The sequence below is a fragment of the Elephas maximus genome, chromosome 23 (assembly GCF_024166365.1).
Source record: "Elephas maximus indicus isolate mEleMax1 chromosome 23, mEleMax1 primary haplotype, whole genome shotgun sequence".
NCBI classification, from domain to species: Eukaryota; Metazoa; Chordata; class Mammalia; order Proboscidea; family Elephantidae; genus Elephas; species Elephas maximus.
The window spans coordinates 8,160,865-8,184,004 of record NC_064841.1 but is presented as its reverse complement, the minus strand read 5'-3'; the positions used below and the strand labels follow the sequence as shown (position 1 = coordinate 8,184,004).

Genomic DNA, 23,140 nt, shown 5'->3' with positions numbered 1-23,140 from the left:
TGTAATCCTGTCTGTGTTCTCCCTTTCTTATAATTGATTATAATTGTATTAGTCCTAACAATGGCCAACATTCATTAAAGTTGAGAAATAAGAATGGTTACTGGCAAGTTCAAGAAGTTTCCAGGCAGGCACAGAAATTGTAGTCGTGAGTGGGAAGAGGAGAAAAAAAAAAAGAAGAAAAATTGTTGCATGATAATTATATTAGTTTTCTGTGGCTACTATAAAAAATCACCAAAACTTGGTAGCTTAAAACAACATAAATTTACCTTCTCACAGTTCTGGAGATTAGAGTTCAAAGTCAATACCACTGGACTGAAATCAGGATATTGCCAGAGATGAGCTCCCTCCAGAGGCTCTGGGGAAGAATCCGTTTCTTTCCTCCCCCAGCTTCTGGTGGCTGTCAGCATTCCTTGGCTTGTGACTACATCTCTCCAGTCTTCAAGGCCAACATCTTCAAATCTCTCTCTGCTCTGACTTTACATGGCCTTCTCCTCTATAGGTCTATAGGTCTCAAATCTCCCTCTGTCCCCCTTTTATAAGGACGTGTGTGATTACATTGGACCACCCAGATAATCAAGGATAACTTCCCCATCTCAAGATCCTTAGCTTAATTGCATTTGCAAAGACTTTTTTTTTTTTTCCTACATAAAGTAACATTCACAGCTTTCAGGGATTAGGACTGGATATCGTCTGTGGCTCATTTTTTTTTTTTTTAATTTAACATTTTAAGTCAAATTTCCTTAAGAAAAAAAAAAGCAGCAGATAAAGATTACGGTTCAAGAATACAATCTAAATACACACTCAACATGAAGCACATCTGAGTATGGAGTAGAAAATTTTCCAAAAAACCCTCAAATATATCATCCCCAAATAATAAATAATTTCTGCAATCCCTTTGTTGATTGGAATCATAAACAGCTATCTGAGAATTTATTGAGGTGAAAACATCTGAAGCAGAGTAGCATGAATCTTGGGTATCAGGCATAATCAGTTGACTCGAGATCGGAAGCTGAAAATGTGGTAAGGAATTTCATTTTGTGTGTGAAAGTCTACCAAGCTAGTTGAGCCAAGAACAATGGACATCTAACTTGTTCGATTGAGACCAGACATTACACCAAACCTCCATTTTTTAGAAGGCAATTAAAGATTAAAATTCCAACAGCCCACAAAGCAAATAAAATAAAAAACAGAGAGGTTAACTCTGTTTTAAGAGCCGTTTTTTAGGCTCAAGTTCAGCACCTCAAGGGGGGAAAAAAAAAACATCCATGATAATCACAGACAAAACAAAGTGAATATCGAAGGAATCAGTTATTTTTCTCCCCATCGAGGTACTAAATCTCTGCATCTATGAGTCAGAACTGACTCGATGGCACCTAACAACAGCACAGTTTACTTGCTCCTCAATAAAATCTTTATGAAGTATGAGCACTGAACTCTTGGGTGCTTAACAATCTGAACTACCCGTATTTGTGATAGTTTCCATATCCCACTGATCTTAAATACTTCAGCTTGGAAGTGACACACATGACTTATTATCAGGTCCTTTTGGTCAGTAGTAGTCCCATATCTTCACTCGCTGTAAGCGATCTTAAATGTAAGGAGGTGCACGTGGATATTCAGTGAACAGTCACTGTCTCTACCACTGCCATTTAGTTTTGTATGACCTCAGCCAATCACTAATCTTCTTAAACTGAATTGCTTATCTGTAGTAGAAGACTAATCATATACCGGGACAAGTAAATTTTTTAATGTGATCTCATGGAAGAATGTACTGGCTTCACTACATACTACTGAATGAGCCTGTACAATTTCCTGAACTTCTTCAGTCTCAGCTTCTCTCTAACATGAGAATAACACTATTGAGGGGACTAAGATTGAATGCTTTAGTTCACTGTCCAGGATGAAAAGTGCTCAAAAACTCTTAGCTATCTCCATGATTGGAGTCCCTGGATGGTGAAAACAGTTAACTAACTTGCTGCAAACTGAAAGGCGGGCAGTTTGATTGACCCAGAGGAGTCTTGAAAGAAAGGCTGGTGATCTACTTCTGAAAAATTAGCCATTAGAAAATCCTAAGGAGCAAAGTTTTACTCTGACAAACACGAGGTTGCCAAGAGACATAGTCAGCTAGATGACAACTAGAAAAGACTGTTAGGTGTCGTCAATTTGGTTCTGACTCATAGTGACCCTATGTGCAACAGAACAAAACACTGTCCATTCCTGTGCCATCCTTATTGCAGCCGCTGTGTCAATCCATCTCGGTGAGAGTGTTCCTCTTTTTCGTTGACCCTCTACTTTACCAAGCATGATATCCTTGTCCAGGAACTTGCCCCTCTTGATAACATGTCTGAAGTATGTGAGATGCAGTCTCACCACCCTTGCTTCTAAGGAGTATGCTGGCTGTGCTTATTCCAAGACAGATTTGTTCTTTCTTCTGGCAGTCCATGGTATATTCAGTATTCTTTGCCAACACCATAATTCAAAGGCATCAATTCTTGTTCAGTCTTCCTTACACATTATCCAGCTTTCACATGCCTATGAGGCAATTGAAAATGTCTTGGCTTTGGGTCAGGTGCACTCTAGTCCTTAAAGTGACATCTTTTTTTTTTTTTTTTTAACACTTTAAAGAGGTCTTTTGCAGATTTGCCTGGTGCAATGTGTTGTTTGATTTTTTGACTGCTACTTCCATGGATGTTGATTGTAGGTGCAAGTAAAAGGGAATTCTTGACAACTTCAATCCTTTCACCACTTATCATGATGTTGCTTATTGGTCCAGTTGCGAGGATTTTTGTTTTCTCTATGTTGAGGTGTAATCCATACTGAAAGTTGTGGTTTTTATCTTCATCAGTAAGTGCTTCAAATCCTCTTCACTTTCAGGAAGCAAGGTTGTGTCATCTGCATATCACAGGTTGTTGATGAGTCTTCCTCCAATCCTGATGCCTTGTTCTTCGATTTCTCAGATTATTTGCTCAGCATACAGATTGAATAAATATGGTGAATGGATACAACCCTAACACACACTTTTCTTGGCTTTAAACCACATAGTATTCCCTTGCTCTTTTTGAACAACCGTCTGCTGGTGTAAGTACAGGTTCCTCACGAGCACAATGAAGTGTTTGGGAATTTCCATTTTTTGCAATGCTATCCATAATTTGTTATGATCATCACAGTCGAATGCCTTTGCATAGCCAATAAAACACAGGTAAACGTCTTTCTGGTATTCTCTGCTTTCAGCCAGGATCCATCTGACATCAGAAATGATATTCATTGTGCCACATTGTCTTCTGAGTCCAGCTTGAATTTCTGGTAATGTACTCCTTGCAACCACTTTTGAATGATCTTCAAGCAAAATTTCATTTGTGTGTGATGTTAATGATATTCTATAATTTCTACATTCTGTTGAATTGCCTTTCCTTTTCCAGTCAGTTGGCCAGGTAGCTGTCTTCCAGATTTCTTGGCATAGATGTATGAGTGCTTCCAGTGCTGCATCCTTTTGTTGAAACGTCTCAACTGGTATTCTTCAATTCCTGGAGACTTGCTTTTTGCCAATGCTTTCGGTGAAGCTTGAAGCACTTCCATCGGTTCTTGATCATATGCTATCTCCTGAAATGGTTGAAACTTGATAAATTCCTTTTGGTACAGTGGCTGTGTGTATTTTTTTCTACCTTCTTTTGATATGTCTTGTATCTTTTAATATTTTCTCTGTAGAATGTTTCAATATTGCAACTCAAGGCTTGAATTTTTTCTTCAGATCTTTCAGCTTAAGAAACGCCGAGCATGTTTTTCCTGTTTGGTTTTCTATCTTCAGGTTTTTGCACATTTCACTCTAATACTTTGTTTTCTGGAGCCACCTTTTGAAATCTTCTGTTAATCTTTTTTACTTCATTTTTTCCTTTCACTTTAGCTACTCTCTGTTCAAAAGCAGCTTTCAGAATCTCTTCTGACATCCATTTTGGTCTTTTCTTTTTCCCTTTCTTTTTAATGACCTCTTGTTTTCCTCATGTATGATGTCCTCGATGTCATTCCACAACTCACCTGGTCTTTGACCATTAATGTTCAATGCAGCAAATCTATCCTTGAAGTGGTCTCTAAATTCAAGTGGAATATATTCAAGGTCGAACTTTAGCTCCTGTGAACTTGCTCTAATTTTCTTCAACGTCAGCTGAACTTGCATATTGGCAATTAATGGTGTGTTCCACAGTCAGTCCCTGACTTTGTTCTGATGATACTTAGCTTTTCCATCGTCTCTTTCCACAAATGTAGTTGTGGACCTCCATCTGGTGAGGTCCATGTGGACAGTGGCCATTTATGTTGATGAAAAAAAATGTATTTGCAATGAAGTCATTGGTCTCGCAAAATTCTGTCATGTGACCTCCAGCATCATTTCTATCACCAAGGCCATATATTCCAACTACTGTTCCTTCTTCTTTGTTTCCAACTTTTGTATTCCAATCACCAGTAATTATCAATGCGTCTTGATTTCAGTTTGATTAATTTCAGCCTGCAGAAGCTGGTAAAAATCTTCAATTTCTTCATCTTTGGTCTTAGTGGTTGATGCATTATTTGAATAATAGTCGTATTAACTGGTCTTCCTTGTAGGCGTATAGATATTATCATATCACAGACAGCGTGTACTTCAGGATAGATCTTGAATTTTTTTTTTTTATAATGAACGTGCAAGGCCATTTCTCTTCGATTGGTCAGTCACAGCATAGTAGGCCATATGACTGATTCAAAACGGCTAAAACCAATCCATTTCATCTCACCAACATTTATGTGTTCCATTTCATTTTTGACAATTTTCCTAGATTCACACTTCTGACATTCCACGTTCTGATTATTAATGGATGTTTGCAGCTGTTTCTTCTCATTTTGAGTCATGCCACATCAGCAAATGAGGGTCCCTAAAGCTTGACTCCATTCAGGTCATTAAAACTGACTCTACTTTGAGGAGACAGCTCTTCCGCAGCCGTATTTTAGTGCCTTCCAACCTGAGGTGCTCATCTTTCAGCACTAGATCAGACAATGTTCTGCTGCTAGTCACTGGCTAATTTCTTCAGAAGTGGACCACCGGGTCCTTATTCCTAGTCTATCTTCATCCGGAAGCTTTGCTGAAACCTGTCCATCAATGGTGACCCTGCTGGTATTGGGAATACCATTATGTGTCTGTCAGTTTGTCATACCGTAGTGGCTTGTGTGTTGCTGTGACACTGGAAAAACTGGTATCGCCATGATTATTGCATAATATTAGCATGATAACTGTAATTATGGCAAGAGAATAAAAGTAACATATATTAAGTGTGGCCACACCCATCTTACTTCATAAAAGCTCTCAATACTTTGAAAATATTTTGTTCATTCTCCTCTACACTAAAATTTGTTATTTCAGGCTTCCTGTATTTTCCTATGGTCTTTCTTTTATATAAAATATCTGCATCTAGAAACCGGGCAATAAATGTTTGTCCAGCTGCCTACCTAGTGACATAATAAGGCTGTTGGTTTGACAGAACTTGCAGACAAGAAGTGGTCTTTGTTTTGCAGTGATTTCTCCTTTTATTTTTACTAAATATAATTATTTCTGGACAGCCTATGAAATGACAAACTGTGCAGTGGACTTTGTATTCCGGAAGTTAGGTAGCACTTTATGGCTGGCCTTGAACCCACTGCAATTAATGTGTCCAAGTGCATCTGCTGCGTAGCCAAAGTAGAAAGAGCAGAAGGAAAACATCATGGGAAAGAAGACTCTTTTGCTTCTGACGGTGGGAGTCCTCCTGGCATATTATGCTTACATACCTCTCCCGGATAATTTGGAAGAGCCGTGGAGACTGATGTGGACAGCCACCTATATAAAAACTGTAAAAAATCTGGTAAGTTCAGAATTTTGTCGACTCTGGGTGTTTAACAGTTTGATCAGGAGAAAAGAAAATTTACCTGTTTTACTTTTTGAAAATTTCCGTTTTCTTCGAATGTTGGATCTCAAATTTTACTTGCTGGCTTTTTAACCCCTTTATGTCTTTAACCTTTAATGCAGACCCTTAACAGAATGAATTTGGAGGAGTGAGTTTTTATTTAAAACATTAAGCAATGCAATGTGCTAGCTTATAAAAATAAAAATTCTTAGGAGTTTCATAGCATGAATAGTGTTAGAATAAAGACAGGGGATGAACATATTTTGAAGCATGGAATTTAGAAATGGTAGGACTGAGTAGCCCTGTGATTGGTTATAGCATTTTATGTAGTAATCTACATTTTATGTAGATTCAGATGCAAAAATGAATTCTTACTTAAATAGTAAGTAACAGACCAGTTGGTACAGCACCAGAGAAAACTGGATCAGTACAGTTTGCAGTTGTGAAGGGTGAGATGCTGTGGTGACAGATCAGCTGGGAGGACCTGTCACCTGTTGGTTTCCATGGCTGGCCCTCAAAGACCTGTGGTTCTTCTCTATAAAAACCAAACCAAACCCATTGCTGTCAAGTCGATTCCAACTCATAGTGACTCTATAGGACAGAGTAGAACTGCCCCATAGGGTTTCCAGGAGTGACTGGTAGATTCGAACTGCTGACCTTTTGGTTTGCAGCAGAGCTCTTAACCACGGTGCCACCACGGCTCCATTCTTCTCTGGTGAGGCTCATTACTTGGAAATGAAACCATGCTGTATCTCTTTTAACTTTCTCTATAGCAAACTGCTTCCCTGTAGCAAAGCAATCTGAAGGCCCATCTTCTTGAGGGTTCCGTGCAATTATTTTCTGGAGCAGGAAAATGTTAGTAGTAAACTTAAAAGCCAATAGCTGAACACTGGGACTAGATAAACATTTCTACTGATAGAGAGCTGACTATTTCACTAGGTGGCTCATTCAGGTTTTTTTTTTTTTTAAGTTTTTAAATGTTTTTAGGAATATAAAAAAAAGCATATGGGTTAAGAAAGAAATCTGGCTTTCATTCTAGTCACTGTCCAAACCACTTCTACTACCCATTTCCTCTAAGTGTATATCTATTAGTGCCTCAGGAAAGTTTACGCATTTATCAGTACATTTTTTTTTAATTTTTCACCTTTATGTATATAAAATACAGCATACTACTTGATTCTAAATTCCTTAAAATTTTTTTTCACTTAATATATCCAAGAGATCAGTTCATTATCAGAATGCAGAAAAATGCCCCATTCAGCTTTTTAAAAATGTATTGTGTGAATGTACACAGTGGTTTTTTTTTTTAAAACTCGAACTCTACTGGAAGTCAAGTAAATGCTTCCAGACTTCTGGTAATACAAGCGATGCTGTCATTAATATCCTAATGCATTTTTAATTTCATATGTGTACGAGTGTATCTCTAGGGTAAACTACCTGAAATTATATTGCAAAGACAAAAGTTAAATGCGTTTGTAATTTAAAGTTCTTCCCAGATACTCTCCTTAATGACTGAACCATTTTGCACCATGCCCTAAACAATATATGAAGTCCTGGTGGCCCAATGGTTAAGAGCTACGGCTGCTAACCAAAAGGTCGGCAGTTCAAACCCACCAGCCACTCCTTGGAAATCCTATGGGGCAGTTCTACTCTGTCCTACAGGGTCGCTATGAGTCAGAATCAGCTTAATGGCAATGAGTTTGGTTTAGTTTTTGAAAAATATATACAGGCGTCTGTATTCTCCATACCTCAACAATAGAAGTGACAAACCTTGCCTATTTTTCACTTGATAGGTGAGAGATTATATCTTCCTTATGAGTTATTTTGGACGTATTTCCATGAGACTATTTGTTTGATTTTTATAGAACTATGTGTTCAGGTAAAAAACCCTGGTGGCATAGTGGTTAAGAGCTATAGCTGCTAACCAGAAGGTCGGCAGTTCAAATCCACCAGGTGCTCCTTGAAAACCATATGGGGCAGTTCTACTCTGTCCTATAGGGTCACTATGAGTTGGAATCGACTTGACAGCAACGGGTTATATGTTCAAGTACTTAATTTTTTTTTTCTAAAGGGTTGTAGGCCTTTTGCTATTCAATTTCTTTTAGCTCTGTTCTGCTATTATAGATGTTTTCCCCAGTTTTCTATTTGTCTTTTGACTTATGCTGACTTTGATATTCAGAAGTTTTGTCATATTTAGTCTTAACGTGTTTGAATTTACTAATGTTATCTTTTATGGTTGCTGAGTTTGAATTAAGTTAGACAGATCTTTTCCACTCTGTGTTTATAAATTACTTCACCCATGTTGCTTTCCAGTGTTTTTATGGCTACTTTTTTATATATTTAAACACTTGATTCATTCTGATTTTGTCTGGTGTATGATATAGATACATTTTGATCATTCTCCAGAAGTAAGATTTTCAGATTTAGCAAATAAAATAGAGGATACCAAGTATATTTCAGCTTCAGCTAAACACATTCTTTTTTTTTTAAGTATAAGTATGTCCTAGGCAGTATTTGGTGCCTATTTGTCCAAAAAATAATTTGCCATTTATCTGAAATTTAAATGGAAGTGGGTATTCTATATTTTATCCAGCAACTCTATCCAGAAGTGTACAGACTTGAAGTAAAAAGATGATGTGCGGTTTTCCTTGCTAACTGCAAAGGAGGGGGAAAAAACAAACAGAACAAACAACCAAAACAACAACAACAAGAAGTCAGGAGCTGCGTACTAGATGCCAGGGACTGTGCCGATTTACTTCATTAATGAAATCACATCTGGAAGACCAGCTGCTATTGGATCCACCACCTGAATAAGTTTAGGATAAGCCCATTACCGTTCTCAAACATTTATTTGTCCTCTGCACGTATCACCAACACGCCCTTTAGGATCGTGACAGAAATGACCACCTCTGAAGCTTTCAGATCTTTGCTGTGGCATTCATCTTTGTGATTGTCTGGGATGCACAGTTGCTTTCATTTTACTGTTTTAGTGGGGAAGAGGCATTTCAGGTGTTTTTACTTGGCTTTTACCTCCATGATATTTCTCAACTGATAGAACCAGGAGCCATCGAAGATACTATTAGTGGCCAAGTACGTCTATTTCAACTACTCAGTGAATGCAATGGGAAATAAATACTGTGGATTTTCAGACCCAATGGGCCCATTTTAACGTGAAACCAGTCTAAAGCACCATTTCTCACCAGATATCCTTAAGCCCTCCACTCACCCATGGTAGCTTTGATATCCTGATGAATTAATATCACTTCAGAAACCATGTCCAGTAACCCTCCCCCCACCCAAAGTCTGGATATTTCTCTTTCCCCAGTAAAGTCATTTAGGCAAAAAGTCTTGGTTCCTTGTAGGAATGCAAGGAGGCAAGTTGTAGTACGTTTGTGATAGGGTTATGTGAGTCTCCCTCTTGGTGACACTAGCTCCCCTTCGTTCAAGGGATTCTGGGTCTGTGAAGTGGCTTATCTTTGGGAATTGGATGAGAAGATATGACTTAATAGAGATAAGTCAGATTCTATCCAGTTGGCCAACCTTTTCAGTCTTCTAGACGTCGTGATCACTTATTCATTGCCAGAGATCTCTGAGATGCCTGTTTCACTACTGTTGCTCTTTTCAGTAATGCCACCTACTTTGTTGCTGATAGTTAATCCCTGCCAATTGACCTCCACCACTTTAGGATGTCATTGTCTCTACTGAAATCAGAAGGCCCATGTAAATGACGGCCCCTTCCACTGTCATCCCTGGAAAGCAGATGACTGTCACTACAGGTTTTTTAATTAAGCTGGCGTTCCACCCATCAATATATTCCTCAATGTCTTGGTATAGAGGGTATCCTCTGACTTTCCTGAGACACACAGTGAGGGAATAGGACATGAGTTACAATAGTAAATTAGCTCCAATATGACTATTTTTCTAATATGTGGAAAATTCTGGCATCTAACCTCATTAGATGTATCTATGGCTGAGACTGGTTGCTACTGCTGGTTTGGGAGAATTGGTGAGATCTTGGAGTTCAGGGTGTTTAGATGCATCAGAAGCCCTACAAAAGTTTCTATCCAATACTCAGGATATCGCTTAGTTAGACTAAACTTTCAACTAGGACACCTGACAGGACTGTGAATTCACTTTGTGTTGTAATTCCACAATCTGTAAGATCAAACTTTTTTTTTTTATTTTCAGACAGGTATAAAAGATAAGAAATGTCTTTCAGGGCAGTTTTAGAGGGTATCTGCTTTTCTGACTATGATTTGAGCTGAAAAACTAAAGGTATAAAAATATAATTTTCTCTCTGTAAACTTTCAAGCACATTCTATACTTGAACTCATCAATTTCACCCGAATATTTTATTGCAACAAATACTTAGTCTCCCAAAACTCTCCCTCAATAGGAACTACTCCCAGTGTTGAATTAAATGACTGTTCTGCTACGTATTCTGTGCATTACCAGGGTTCCATTTTACATTGGCGATGAGTCAATACTGTCTTTAAATCTAACCAGGCCAGGTACGGTGCCTAATTTAGCACTTCTTAAGTGTTTTCCTTTCCAAGAACTCTTTCCAGACTATATTCTCCATCAGTCATGGTTGTGTCACAACACAAACGCTACAACAGGAATAGATTAAGGATAGAGATTTCGATATACACAATCTTTAAATGGGGGAATGAGGAGAAGCCACCAGTAACTCTTGGGACCTTCATCACTGAAGTGTAGTTCTCAGGAGGTCATGTTTTTCAATGTCCATAGGAATGCACACAGTGGTTTGTCAAAAAGAATGACTTTTCTTTATTTCCTGCCCTTTCAGTCTTAAAAGAGTGTGTCCTTGCAGCACTGTTTAATCTATACTCAACACTGGCAAGGAATTCTGGGAAATATATTTCTCTGACTTCTCTTTTTGATAATCAGTGACCTGTTAATTCCTTTTTGTAGTCATTTAATCTCAATATGAAGTCCCTGGGTGGGTCAAATGGTTAATGCACTTGGTTGCTAATGGAAAGTTTGGCAATTTATCCACCAGTGTCCATTCAGAGGGGCCTTGGAAGAAAGGCCTGGCAATCTACTTCAGAAAAATCAGCCATTGAAAACCCTGCAGAGCACAGATTTATGCTAACACCCATGGTGTCAGCTTGAGTCAGAATTGACTCAAAGGCAACTTGTTTTTAGTTTTTAATCTCAGTTAATGTGGAAGAAGCTCAGTAAGCTGTTAAATTGATTACTTGGGATCATAGTCCATATGTGTTCAATTTAAGTTTGGAAAACAAATCTTTTTTTTTTTATTGTGATAATTTTTTATTGCAGAGTAAATTAGTTTCTTATTAAGCTGTTAATACACAAATTGTTTTGTGACATTGGTTGCCAACCCCACAATGCATCAACACTTTCTCCTCCATCCCAGTTTCCCTGTTTTCATGTGTCCAGTTTTCCTGTCACTTCCTGCCTTCTCTTATTTGCTTTTGGGCTGATGTGCCCATTAGTCTATTATACATGATTGAACTCTGAAGCACGTTCCACATGTATGTTATTTTTGGCCCTATAAACCTATCTAATCTTTGGTGAACCTCAGGAGTGACTTCAGTAATGAATTAAAAGGGTGTCTGGGGGCCATACTCTCATGGTTTCTCCAGTCTCTGTCAGACCAGAAATCTGATCTTTTTTGTGAGTTAGAATTTTGTTTTACATTTTTCTCCTGCTCTGTTGGGACCCTCTATTGTGATCCCTGTCAGAGCAGTTGGTGGTGGTATTCGGGCATCATCTAGTTGTTCTGGGCTCAGTCTGGTGAACGTTGTGGTAGTTGTGGTCCATTAGTCCTTATGTCTTTGGTCTTCTTCATTCTCCTTTGCTTCAACTGGGATGGATCCAGTAGATGTATCTTAGATGTATCAGAAGCTTTTAAGACCCCAGTCGCTACTCACCACAGTCAGATGTAGAAAACTTTCCTTATAGACTTATTACTCCGATTGAGCTAGATCTCCCCCTGCTCCCTCGAGACCATGGTCTCCAGCCCTGAGCCCCGTAACTCAGCCTCTGAGGAAGTTTGGATGTGTCTGTGAAGCGTCTATGACTTTGCCCTGGTCAAGTAAATCTTTTGAACTTTTAGAAGTGCAACATTACAGCTCCTTTATCATCTGGCTCAGACCTCATGTCTTGATGCTCCTTTTCTTTCCTGCGCCCCCTGCGGACCTGGCTTTACAGCTTCACCAAATAACCTGCATTTTTCTGATTACAATAGGAGTTTCCCCGTGGCTATTCCTTCCACCTGGAATGAATTTTCCTCCTTTGTTTGGGCAAACATTACTCCCTTTTCAATACTTATATCAAAGGTCTTTTATTATTTGAAAACTCCTGCCCATTCTTTGTTTCCAGGTAATTAGTTTATCTCCCCGTTGAGTACTGCCAAAGAAAGTTCTTCGCACATATCTAAGAGACATGCAGTTATGTTGTTTCATAACTGCTTATGTGTCTATGTCTCCAACTCGATCTGAGCTTCTTTAGAGTCAAGAACTTGCCTTGTTTTTGCACTAACAGTACTTGCCACTTGTAATGTAATTGTAATAGCTCAGTAATTCTTTAGGTGTCTTTTGTGCTTGATGTATTTGAATCTCCAGTGTCGCTCACTATGTCATTCAGATTCAGCTATGAGAGTGTGGCACCACATCACTGGTTGAATACTGAACATTTTTGTATAATTCTATGTTTGTAAACAACTTTGGCATTTGATATTTTTAATCTGTTGGGTTCTTTCCCCTCTTTTTTTTTAGGCTATATTTGCTGAACTATTGGGAATCACCAATTTAATGGACGCTGCAAAGTTCCTTATAAGCCTTCAAGAAGTCCCACCCATATCTGATGAAAATGTCACTGTGACAGAGACGACTTTCAGCAACATTCCTGTTCGTGTATATGTGCCAAAGCGAAAGTCAGAAAAACCAAGAAGGGGTTTATTTTATATTCATGGTGGTGGTTGGTGTTTCGGAAGTGCTGGTACGTTCCTCTTATTGAAAAATTTTCCCCTTATTGAAAAATGTAATTTCTCATATAAGAAACATTTTATTAAGATTTCATTTCTGACATAGCAATGTATATGTTAAGCATTATCACAGATAACAAAACACTTCAGCTGTTTGAAATTGATTTCTTTCGTGCTGTGTTAGTTTAAAGGAATTATTTTAAATCTTTCTTAAAAATAGTATTATATTGTATTTAAGGTAAAATTTTACACGGCAAATTAGGTTACCATTTAAGAAGTTCTACACAATTTATTCAATGATATAGGTTGCATTTTTCACAATGTGTTATCATTCTCACTCATTCTGTTCTGTTTGTACCATTTCCAGTACTCTAGTTCCCTGCCCCCTTACTTTCTCATCTTTGCTTTGGAGAAATTTTTGAACATTTGGTCTCATATAGATCATTTTTTAAAGGAGCTCATTACTCATGGGTGATATTTTTTATTTTATGAGCCAATCTGTTATCTAGCTAAAAAGATGACCTCAAGGAATATTTTGGATTAAGGTTTAAAGAGTATCTGAGGGTGATAGTCTCTGGGAGTCTTTTATTTTCAACTGGTCTGATAAATCTGGACTTTTTTAGAATTTTGGTTCTATTCCACATTTTCCTCCTGTTCTGTCAGGATTCATTCTACTGTGGCCCTCATCAAAACGATCTATCAATAGTGGTAGCCGGGCACCATCTAGTTCTTCTGGTCTTATGGTAGATGAAGTCCTGTTAAATCTCTTTCAGAAAGAGGGAATAGTCAATGTCAAAAACTGTAGCCAAAGTAAGGTAAGAAAAGAAAGTGTTTCATGAACTTACAAGTTTATATTAATCTTGTTAATTTCAGATTTGATGTAGTGAAAATCAAAATGAAATTAGTAGTGGATAAGAAGTGAGGAAATGGAGATGGTGATTCCTGTCTTCCAATAAGCTTAGACGTGAAGGAAATCAGAAAGCAGGTGTTAGATGGAAAAGGAAGGAAAAGTTGAGTAAGGGTATTTTATTTCCATTTTACATATGAGAGCTCTGTAAACATGTATGGAAACCCTGGGGGCATAGTGGCTAAATGCTACAGCTGCTAACAAAAAGGCCAGCAGTTAGAATCCACCAGATGCTCCTTGGAAACTCTATGGGGCAGTTCTACGCTGTCATATAGGGTCGTGGTGAGTTAGAATGGGCTTTAACGGCAATGGGTGTGTGTGTGTGTCTTTTTTTGTATGAACATGCTTATAAGCTCAAGGTAAAGATGGCAGTAATAGAGATGCATTAAAGGAATATACAGGGCCTGGGGGGTGGGATGGAGTTTGACTGACCTAGGGGATATGGGGAGATAATTGGGCTCAGAATGAAGGGGAAGGCTTAGCAAGACAAAGAAGGTGGAACAGGCCCCTCTCTGCGGTAGGAGGTAAAGAGGTATTGATTGGGCATTAACGTGGGTTGGAATATAAATTGAAGCAGATAAGTGATGGTACTGTTTATCATTTTCGGGCAATTGAGTCACCACTGACAATAAAGTAATGTTTCTAGAGTAAAATCTAACCATGCCGCATGTACCTCAGTTAGTTACCCATGAATTCTCACTGCCCAAGTTGATGCTTTGCAAACTTTTCCAGCAAAATATCCCTGAAGAATGGAAATATTTTTATGAAGGTAAAATAATTAAATGAAGGTAAGCCCTGAAACAAAGAAAAATTACCCTGATGCTTCTAATTTTAATATTAAAGAAGAAAAAAGAAAGAAAATGTGTATTCTAATCCAGCATAGAAGTATGACATTTGACAATAAATGTTTGTTAATTTAAAATTTAGTGAATATTTGACATTTTAAGAACATTCAGCCCTTGGTTTTAGAAACATCACAAGATAATATAGGCTCCTTTTATCATGGCATAAATGGCTCCTCAAAAAATGGCCCCATTAGAACCGCGTGTCCCAGGACGTTCTCTTTAGCACTTGGTGATTTTTCCCACCTCTCCTTACTGACAAATTCTATTTTGTCTTCTTAAAATGTTCTTATTCACAATTGGGACCCCTTACCCAAGCCCCATAGAAAACACGTGTGGCCCAACCCCACCCCAAACAAATATCAAAATCAACCTGAAAACAGTATTTCTGGTCCTTGTTGTTGTTGTTAGGTGCCATCGAGTCAGGTCCGACTATAGCGACACTATGCGCAACAAAACGAAACTCTGCCTGATCCTGAGCCACCCTTACAATCGTTGTTATGCTTGAGCTCATTGTTGCAGCCAGTGTGTCAGTCCACTTTGTTGAGGGTCTTCTTTTCTGCTGACCTTGTACTCTGCCAAGCGTGATGTCTTTCTCCAGGGACTGATCCCTCCTGACAACATGTCCAAAGTATATAAGACACTGCCTTGCCATCCTTGCCTCTAAGGAGCATTCTGATTGTACTTCTTCTAAGACACATCTGTTCATTCTTTTGGCAGTCCGTGGTATATTCAATATTCTTCACCAACACCACAATTCAAAGCCGTCAATTCTTCTTCGGTCTTCCTTATTCATTGTCCAGCTTTCACATGCATATGATGCGATTGAATATACCCTGTCTTGGGTCAGGCGCACCTTAGTCTTCAGGGTGACTTCTTTGCTCTTCAACACTGTGAAGAGGTCCTTTGCAGCAGATTTACCCCATGCAATGATTCTTTTGATTTCTTGACTGCTGATTCCATGGCTGTTGATTGTGGACCCAAGTAAAATGAAATCCTTGACAACTTCAATCTTTCCTCCGTTTATCATGATGTTGCTCATTGGTCCGGTTGTGAGGATTTTTGCTTTCTTTACATTGAGGTGTAATCCATACTGAAGGCTGTGGTCTTTGATCTTCATTAGAAAGTGCTTCAAGTCTTCTTCACTTTCAGCAAGCAAGGTTGTGTCATCTGCATAACGTAGGTTGTTAATGAGTCTTTCTCCAATCCTAATGCCCCCTTTGTCTTCATATAGTCCAGCTTCTCGTATTATTTGTTCAGCATACGGATTAAATAGATATGGTGAAAGAATACAACACTGACACACACCTTTCCTGGCTTTAAACCAATCAGCATCCCCTTGTTCTGTCCGAACAACTGCCTCTTGGTCTATGTAAAGTTTCCTCATGAGCACAGTTAAGTGTCCTGGAATTCCCATTCTTTGCAGTGCTATCCATAATTTGTTATGAACCACACAGTCGAATGCCTTTGCATAGTCAATAAGACACGGGTAAACACTCTTCTGATATTCTCTGCTTTCAGCCAGGATCCATATGATATCCCTGGTTCCACATCCTCTTCTGAAACCGGCCTGAATTTCTGGCAGTTCCCTGTCGATATACTGCTGCACCCGTTTTTCAATGATCTTCAGCAAAATTTTGCTTGTGTGTGATATTAATGATGTTGTTCTATAATTTCCACTTTCAGTTGGGCCACCTTTCTTGGGAATAGGCAAAAATATGGATCTCTTCCAGTCAGTTGGCCAGGAAGCTGTCTTCCATATTTCTTGGCATAGACGAGTGAGCACCTCCAGCGCTGCCTCTGTTTGTTGAAACATCTCAATTGATATTCCATCAATTCCTGCAGCCTGAGAGAAAAAAAAACCCAGGGACCAAAAATCCATCCCTAATTGGACTAAAAACAGAACCAGCTACAGCCAAGCATATATGATCCAAATCTCGGACTTTCATCCTTACAGGGAACAAGGTGGCGGTTATACTCCAAAGGCAGTTCTGATAGGGATCTGACTGCATTTTTTTTAGTGGATTTTCTGGAAAAACAAGTTTCCCAGGTCTGATATCTCTGCTTATTCAGCAGAGCCCTAACTGACCCACAACAGGGAACTGAGGGCTGAAGCTCCCCCAAGACCACCTAGCCTCCTGCCTTAGGGGTCTAAGGAGGGTGACACCTACCAGTCAGTAGAGGTACTTGCATTGGGGGCCTAAGGTACAGCTGCAGTGCCCTCCACCAAGGTGCTACAGGAATAGAGACACACCTACCTCACTGACACTTGGGGGAAGCCTGTCAGCATCCTGTCCCCCTGGAGGGTGAACCCCAGCTGCTAATAAAATCTGGTGCACACAACTATCACCACTACTTCTTGAGGTGGATAGGTGTTAGGGTGCAGCACACACTTGATGACCCAAAATCAGATTCTACTCAAGAATAGTGAATAGACTCAGGCATATATATCTGGCAACAGCCCAAACCAGCTGGTAATAGGTCATAAGTAAGTCAAGGGCTACAACAAACAAGACAGCACAATCTAGCAGCCCATCCACGTATATTGAAAGAAAACAAAACAAGATAAGACTCAGTGAGCATTATAGAATAAACTGGCTCAGAGACAGCAGTCGATATCAAACCACATAAAGAAGCAGACCATGACAGCTTCTACAACCCCCTAAACAAAAGAATCAAAATCTTTTCCAAATGAAGATACAATCCTGGAATTATCAGATACAGAATATAAAAAACTAGTTTACAGAATGCTTCAAGACATCACAAACGAAATAAGGCAAACTGCAGAAAAAGCCAAGGAACACACTGATAAAACAGTTGAAGAACTCAAAAAGATTATTCAAGAACATAGTGGCAAAATTAATAAATTGCAAGAATCCATAGAGAGACAGCATGTAGAAATCCAAAAGATTAACGATAAAATTACAGAATTAGACAACGCAATAGGAAGTCAGAGGAGCAGACTCGAGCAATTAGAATGCAGACTGGGAAATCTGGAGGACCAGGGAATTAACACCAACGTAGCTGAAAAAAAAATCAGATAAAAGAATTAAAAAAAAATGAAGAAACCCTAAGAATCATGTGGGACTCTATCAAGACGGATAACTTGCGTGTGATTGGAGTCCCAGAACAGGGAGGGAGGACAGAAAACACAGAGAAAATAGTTGAAGATCTGCTGACACAAAACTTCCCTGACATCATGAAAGACGAAAGGATATCTATCCAAGATGCTCATCGAACCCCATTTAAGATTGATCCAAAAAGAAAAACACCAAGACATATTATCATCAAACTTGCCAAAACCAAAGATAAAGAGAAAATTTTAAAAGCAGCCAGGGAGAAAAGAAAGGTCTCCTTCAAGGGAGAATCAGTAAGAATAAGTTCAGACTACTCAGCAGAAACCATGCGGGCAAGAAGGGAATGGGATGACATATACAGAGCACTGAAGGAGAAAAACTGCCAGCCAAGGATCATATATCCAGCAAAACTCTCTCTGAAATATGAAGGCGAAATTAAGATATTTACAGATAAACACAAGTTTAGAGAATTTGCAAAAACCAAACCAAAGCTACAAGAAATACTAAAGGATATTGTTTGGTCAGAGAACCAATAATATCAGATACCAGCGCAACACAAGGTCACAAAACAGAACATTCTGATATCAACTCAAATAGGGAAATCACAAAAACAAATTAAGATTAATTAAAAAAAAATGCTCATAACAGGGAATCCTTGAAGTCAATATGTAAAAGATCACAATAATCAAAAAGAGGAACTAAATACAGGAGGCATAGAACTGCCATATGGAGAGTGATACAAGGCGATATAGAACAATACAAGTTAGGTTTTTACTTAGAAAAAGAGGGGTAAATATTAAGGTAACCACAAAGAGGTATAACAACTCCATAACTCAAGATAAAAGCCAAGAAAAACGTAACGACTCAACAAACATGAAGTCAAACACTACAAAAATGAGGATCTCACAATTTACTAAGAAAAACGTCTCAGCACAAAAAAGTATGTGGAAAAATGAAATTGTCAACAACACACATAAAAAGGCATCAAAATGACAACACTAAACACTTATTTATCTATAATTATGCTGAATGTAAATGGACTAAATGCACCAATAAAGAGACAGAGAGTCTCGGACTGGATAAAGAAACACGATCCGTCTATATGCTGCCCACAAGAGACACACCTTAGACTTAGAGACACAAACAAACTAAAACTCGAAGGATGGAAAAAATATATCAAGCAAATAATAAGCAAAAAGGAAGAGGAGTAGCAATATTAATCTCTGGCAAAATAGACTTTAGACTTAAATCCACCACAAAGGATAAAGAAGGGCACTACATAATGATAAAAGGGACAATTGATCAGGGAGACATAACCATATTAAATATTTATGCACCCAATGACAGGGCTGCAAGATACATAAATCAAATATTAACAGAATTGAAAAGTGAGATAGACACCTCCACAATTATAGTAGGAGACTTCAACACACCACTTTCGGAGAAGGACAGGACATCCAGTAAGAAGCTCAATAGAGACACGGAAGACCTAATTACAACAATCAACCAACTTGACCTCATTGACTTATACAGAACTCTCCACCCAACTGCTGCAAAGTATACTTTTTTTTCTAGTACACATGGAACATTCTCTAGAATAGACCACATATTAGGTCATAAAACAAACCTTTGCAGAGTCCAAAACATTGAAATATTACAAAGCATCTTCTCAGACCACAAGGCAATAAAACTAGAAATCAATAACAGAAAAACTAGGGAAAAGAAATCAAATACTTGGAAACTGAACAATACCCTCCTGAAAAAAGACTGGGTTATAGAAGACATCAAGGAGGGGATAAGGAAATTCATAGAAAGCAACGAGAATGAAAATACTTCCTATCAAAACCTCTGGGACACAGCAAAAGCAGTGCTCAGAGGCCAATTTATATCGATAAATGCACACATACAAAAAGAAGAAAGAGCCAAAATCAGAGAACTGTCCCAACAACTTGAACAAATAGAAAGTGAGCAACAAAAAAACCCATCAGGCACCAGAAGAAAACAAATAATAAAAATTAGAGCTGAACTAAATGAATTAGAGAACAGAAAAACAATTGAAAGAATTAACAAAGCCAAAAGCTGGTTCTTTGAAAAAATTAACAAAATTGATAAAACATTGGCTAGACTGACTAAAGAAATACAGGAAAGGAAACAAATAACCCAAATAAGAAACGAGAAGGACCACATCACAACAGACCCAACTGAAATTAAAAGAATCATATCAGATTATTACAAAAAATTGTGCTCTAACAAATTTGCAAACCTAGAAGAAATGGATGAATTCCTGGAAAAACACTATCTACCTAAACTAACACATTCAGAAGTAGAACAACTAAATAGACCCATAACAAAAAAAGAGATTGAAACGGTAATCAAAAAACTCCCAACAAAAAAAAAGCCCTGGCCCGGATGGCTTCACTGCAGAGTTCTACCAAACTTTCAGAGAAGAGTTAACACCACTACTACTAAAGGTATTTCAAAGCATAGAAAATGACGGAAAACTACCCAACTCATTCTATGAAGCCACCATCTCCCTGATACCAAAACCAGGTAAAGGCATTACAAAAAAAGAAAATTACAGACCTATATCCCTCATGAACATAGATGCAAAAATCCTCAACAAAATTCTAGCCAATAGATTTCAACAACATATCAAAAAAATAATTCACCACGACCAAGTGGGATTTATACCAGGTATGCAAGGCTGGTTTAATATTAGAAAAACCATTAATGTAATCCACCACATAAATAAAACAAAAGACAAAAACCACATGATCTTATCAATTAATGCAGAAAAGGCATTTGACAAAGTCCAACACCCATTTATGATAAAAACTCTCACCAAAATAGGAATTGAAGGAAAATTCCTCAACATAATAAAGGGCATCTATGCGCCAACAGCCAATTTCACTCTAAATGGAGAGAACCTGAAAGCATTTCCCTTGAGAACGGGAACCAGACAAGGATGCCCTTTATCACCGCTCCTATTGAACATTGTGCTAGAAGTCCTAGCCAGAGCAATTAGGCTAGACAAAGAAATAAAGGGCATCCGGATTGGCAAGGAGGAAGTAAAATTATCTCTATTTGCAGATGACATGATCTTATACACAGAAAACCCTAAGGAATCCTCCAGAAAACTACTGAAACTAATAGAAGAGTTTGGCAAAGTCTCAGGTTATAAGATAAACATACAAAAATCACTTGGATTCCTCTACATCAACAAAAAGAACATCGAAGAGGAAATCACCAAATCAATACCATTCACAGTAGCCATCAAGAAGATAAAATACTTAGGAATAAATCTTACCAAGGATGTAAAAGACCTATACAAAGAAAACTACAAAGCTCTACTACAAGAAATTCAAAAGGACATACTTAAGTGGAAAAACATACCTTGCTCATGGATAGGAAGACTTAACATAGTAAAAATGTCTATTCTACCAAAAGCCATCTATACATACAATGCACTTTCGATCCAAATTCCAATGTCATATTTTAAGGGGATAGAGAAACAAATCACCAACTTCATATGGAAGGGAAAGAAGCCTCGGATGAGAAAAGCATTACTGAAAAAGAAGAAGAAAGTGGGAGGCCTCACTCTACCTGATTTCAGAAGCTATTATACAGCCACAGTAGTCAAAACAGCCTGGTATTGGTACAACAACAGGCACATAGACCAATGGAACAGAATTGAGAACCCAGATATAAATCCATCCACATATGAGCAGCTGATATTTGACAAAGGCCCAGTGTCAGTTAATTGGGGAAAAGATAGTCTTTTTAACAGATGGTGCTGGCATAACTGGATATCCATTTCAAAAAAATGAAACAGGACCCATACCTCACACCAAACACAAAAACTAACTCCAAGTGGATCAAAGACCTAAACATAAAGACTAAAACAATAAAGATCATGGAAGAAAAAATAGGGACAACCTTAGGAGCCCTAATACAAGGCATAAACAGAATACAAAACGTTACCAAAAATGACGAAGAGAAACCAGATAACTGGGAGCTCCTAAAGATCAAACACCTATGCTCATCTAAAGACTTCACCAAAAGAGTAAAAAGACCACCTACAGATTGGGAAAGAATTTTCAGCTATGACATCTCCGACCAGTGCCTGATCTCTAAAATCTACATGATTCTGTCAAAACTCAACCACAAAAAGACAAACAACCCAATCAAGAAGTGGGCAAAGGACATGAACACGCACTTCACTAAAGAAGATATTCAGGCAGCCAACAGATACATGAAAAAATGCTCTCGATCATTAGCCATTAGAGAAATGCAAATTAAAACTACGATGAGATTCCCTCTCACTCCAACAAGGCTGGCATTAATCCAAAAAACACAAAATAATAAATGTTGGAGAGGCTGCGGAGAGATTGGAACTCTTACACACTGCTGGTGGGAATGTAAAATGGTACAACCACTTTGGAAATCTGTCTGGCGTTATCTTAAACAGTTAGAAATAGAACTACCATACAACCCAGAAATCCCACTCCTCGGAATATACCCTAGAGATACAAGAGCCTTCACACAAACAGATATATGCACACCCATGTTTATCACAGCTCTGTTTACAATAGCAAAAAGCTGGAAGCAACCAAGGTGTCCATCAACGGATGAATGGGTAAATAAATTGTGGTATATTCACACAATGGAATACCACGCATCGATAAAGAACAGTGACGAATCTGTGAAACATTTCATAACATAGAGGAACCTGGAAGGCATTATGCTGAGCGAAATTAGTCAGAGGCAAAAGGACAAATATTGTATAAGACCACTATTATAAAATCTTGAGAAATAGTATAAACTGAGAAGAACACATACTTTTGTGGTTACGAAGGGAAGAGGGAGGGAGGGAGGGAGAGGGTTTTTTACTGATTAATCAGTAGATAAGAACTGCTTTAGGTGAAGGGAAGGACAACACTCAATACATGGAAGGTCAGCTCAATTGGACTGGACCAAAAGCAAAGAAGTTTCCGGGATAAAATGAATGCTTCAAAGGTCAGCGGAGCAAGGGGGGGTTTGGGGACCATGGTTTGAGGGGACTTCTAAGTCAATGGGTAAAATAATTCTATTATGAAAACATTCTGCATCCCAATTTGAACTGTGGCGTCTGGGGTCTTAAATGCTAACAAGCGGCCATCTAAGATGCATCAATTGGTCTCAACCCACCTGGATCAAAGGAGAATGAAGAACACCAAGGTCACACGACAACTAAGAGCCCAAGAGACAGAAAAGGCCACATGAACCAGAGACCTACATCATCCTGAGACCAGAAGAACTAGTTGGCGTCTGGCCACAATCTATGGCTGCCCTCACAGGGAGCACAACAGAGAACCCCTGAGGGAGCCGGAGATCAGTGGGATGCAGACCCCAAATTCTCATAAAAAGACCATACTTAATGGTCTGACTGAGACTAG

At 38.5% G+C, this 23,140-nt stretch overlaps 1 protein-coding gene across 1 annotated transcript; it reads left to right on the top strand.

The window, feature by feature from the left end:
• Window positions 1–5,726: 5,726 nt before the first annotated feature.
• On the top strand, window positions 5,727–13,763 carry LOC126066223 (arylacetamide deacetylase-like). The gene is made up of 3 exons (XM_049867094.1): window positions 5,727–5,864; window positions 12,671–12,893; window positions 13,753–13,763. Exons 1-3 carry the CDS (start codon window positions 5,727–5,729, stop codon window positions 13,761–13,763), a joined length of 372 nt encoding a protein of 123 aa, XP_049723051.1.
• Window positions 13,764–23,140: the final 9,377 nt, after the last annotated feature.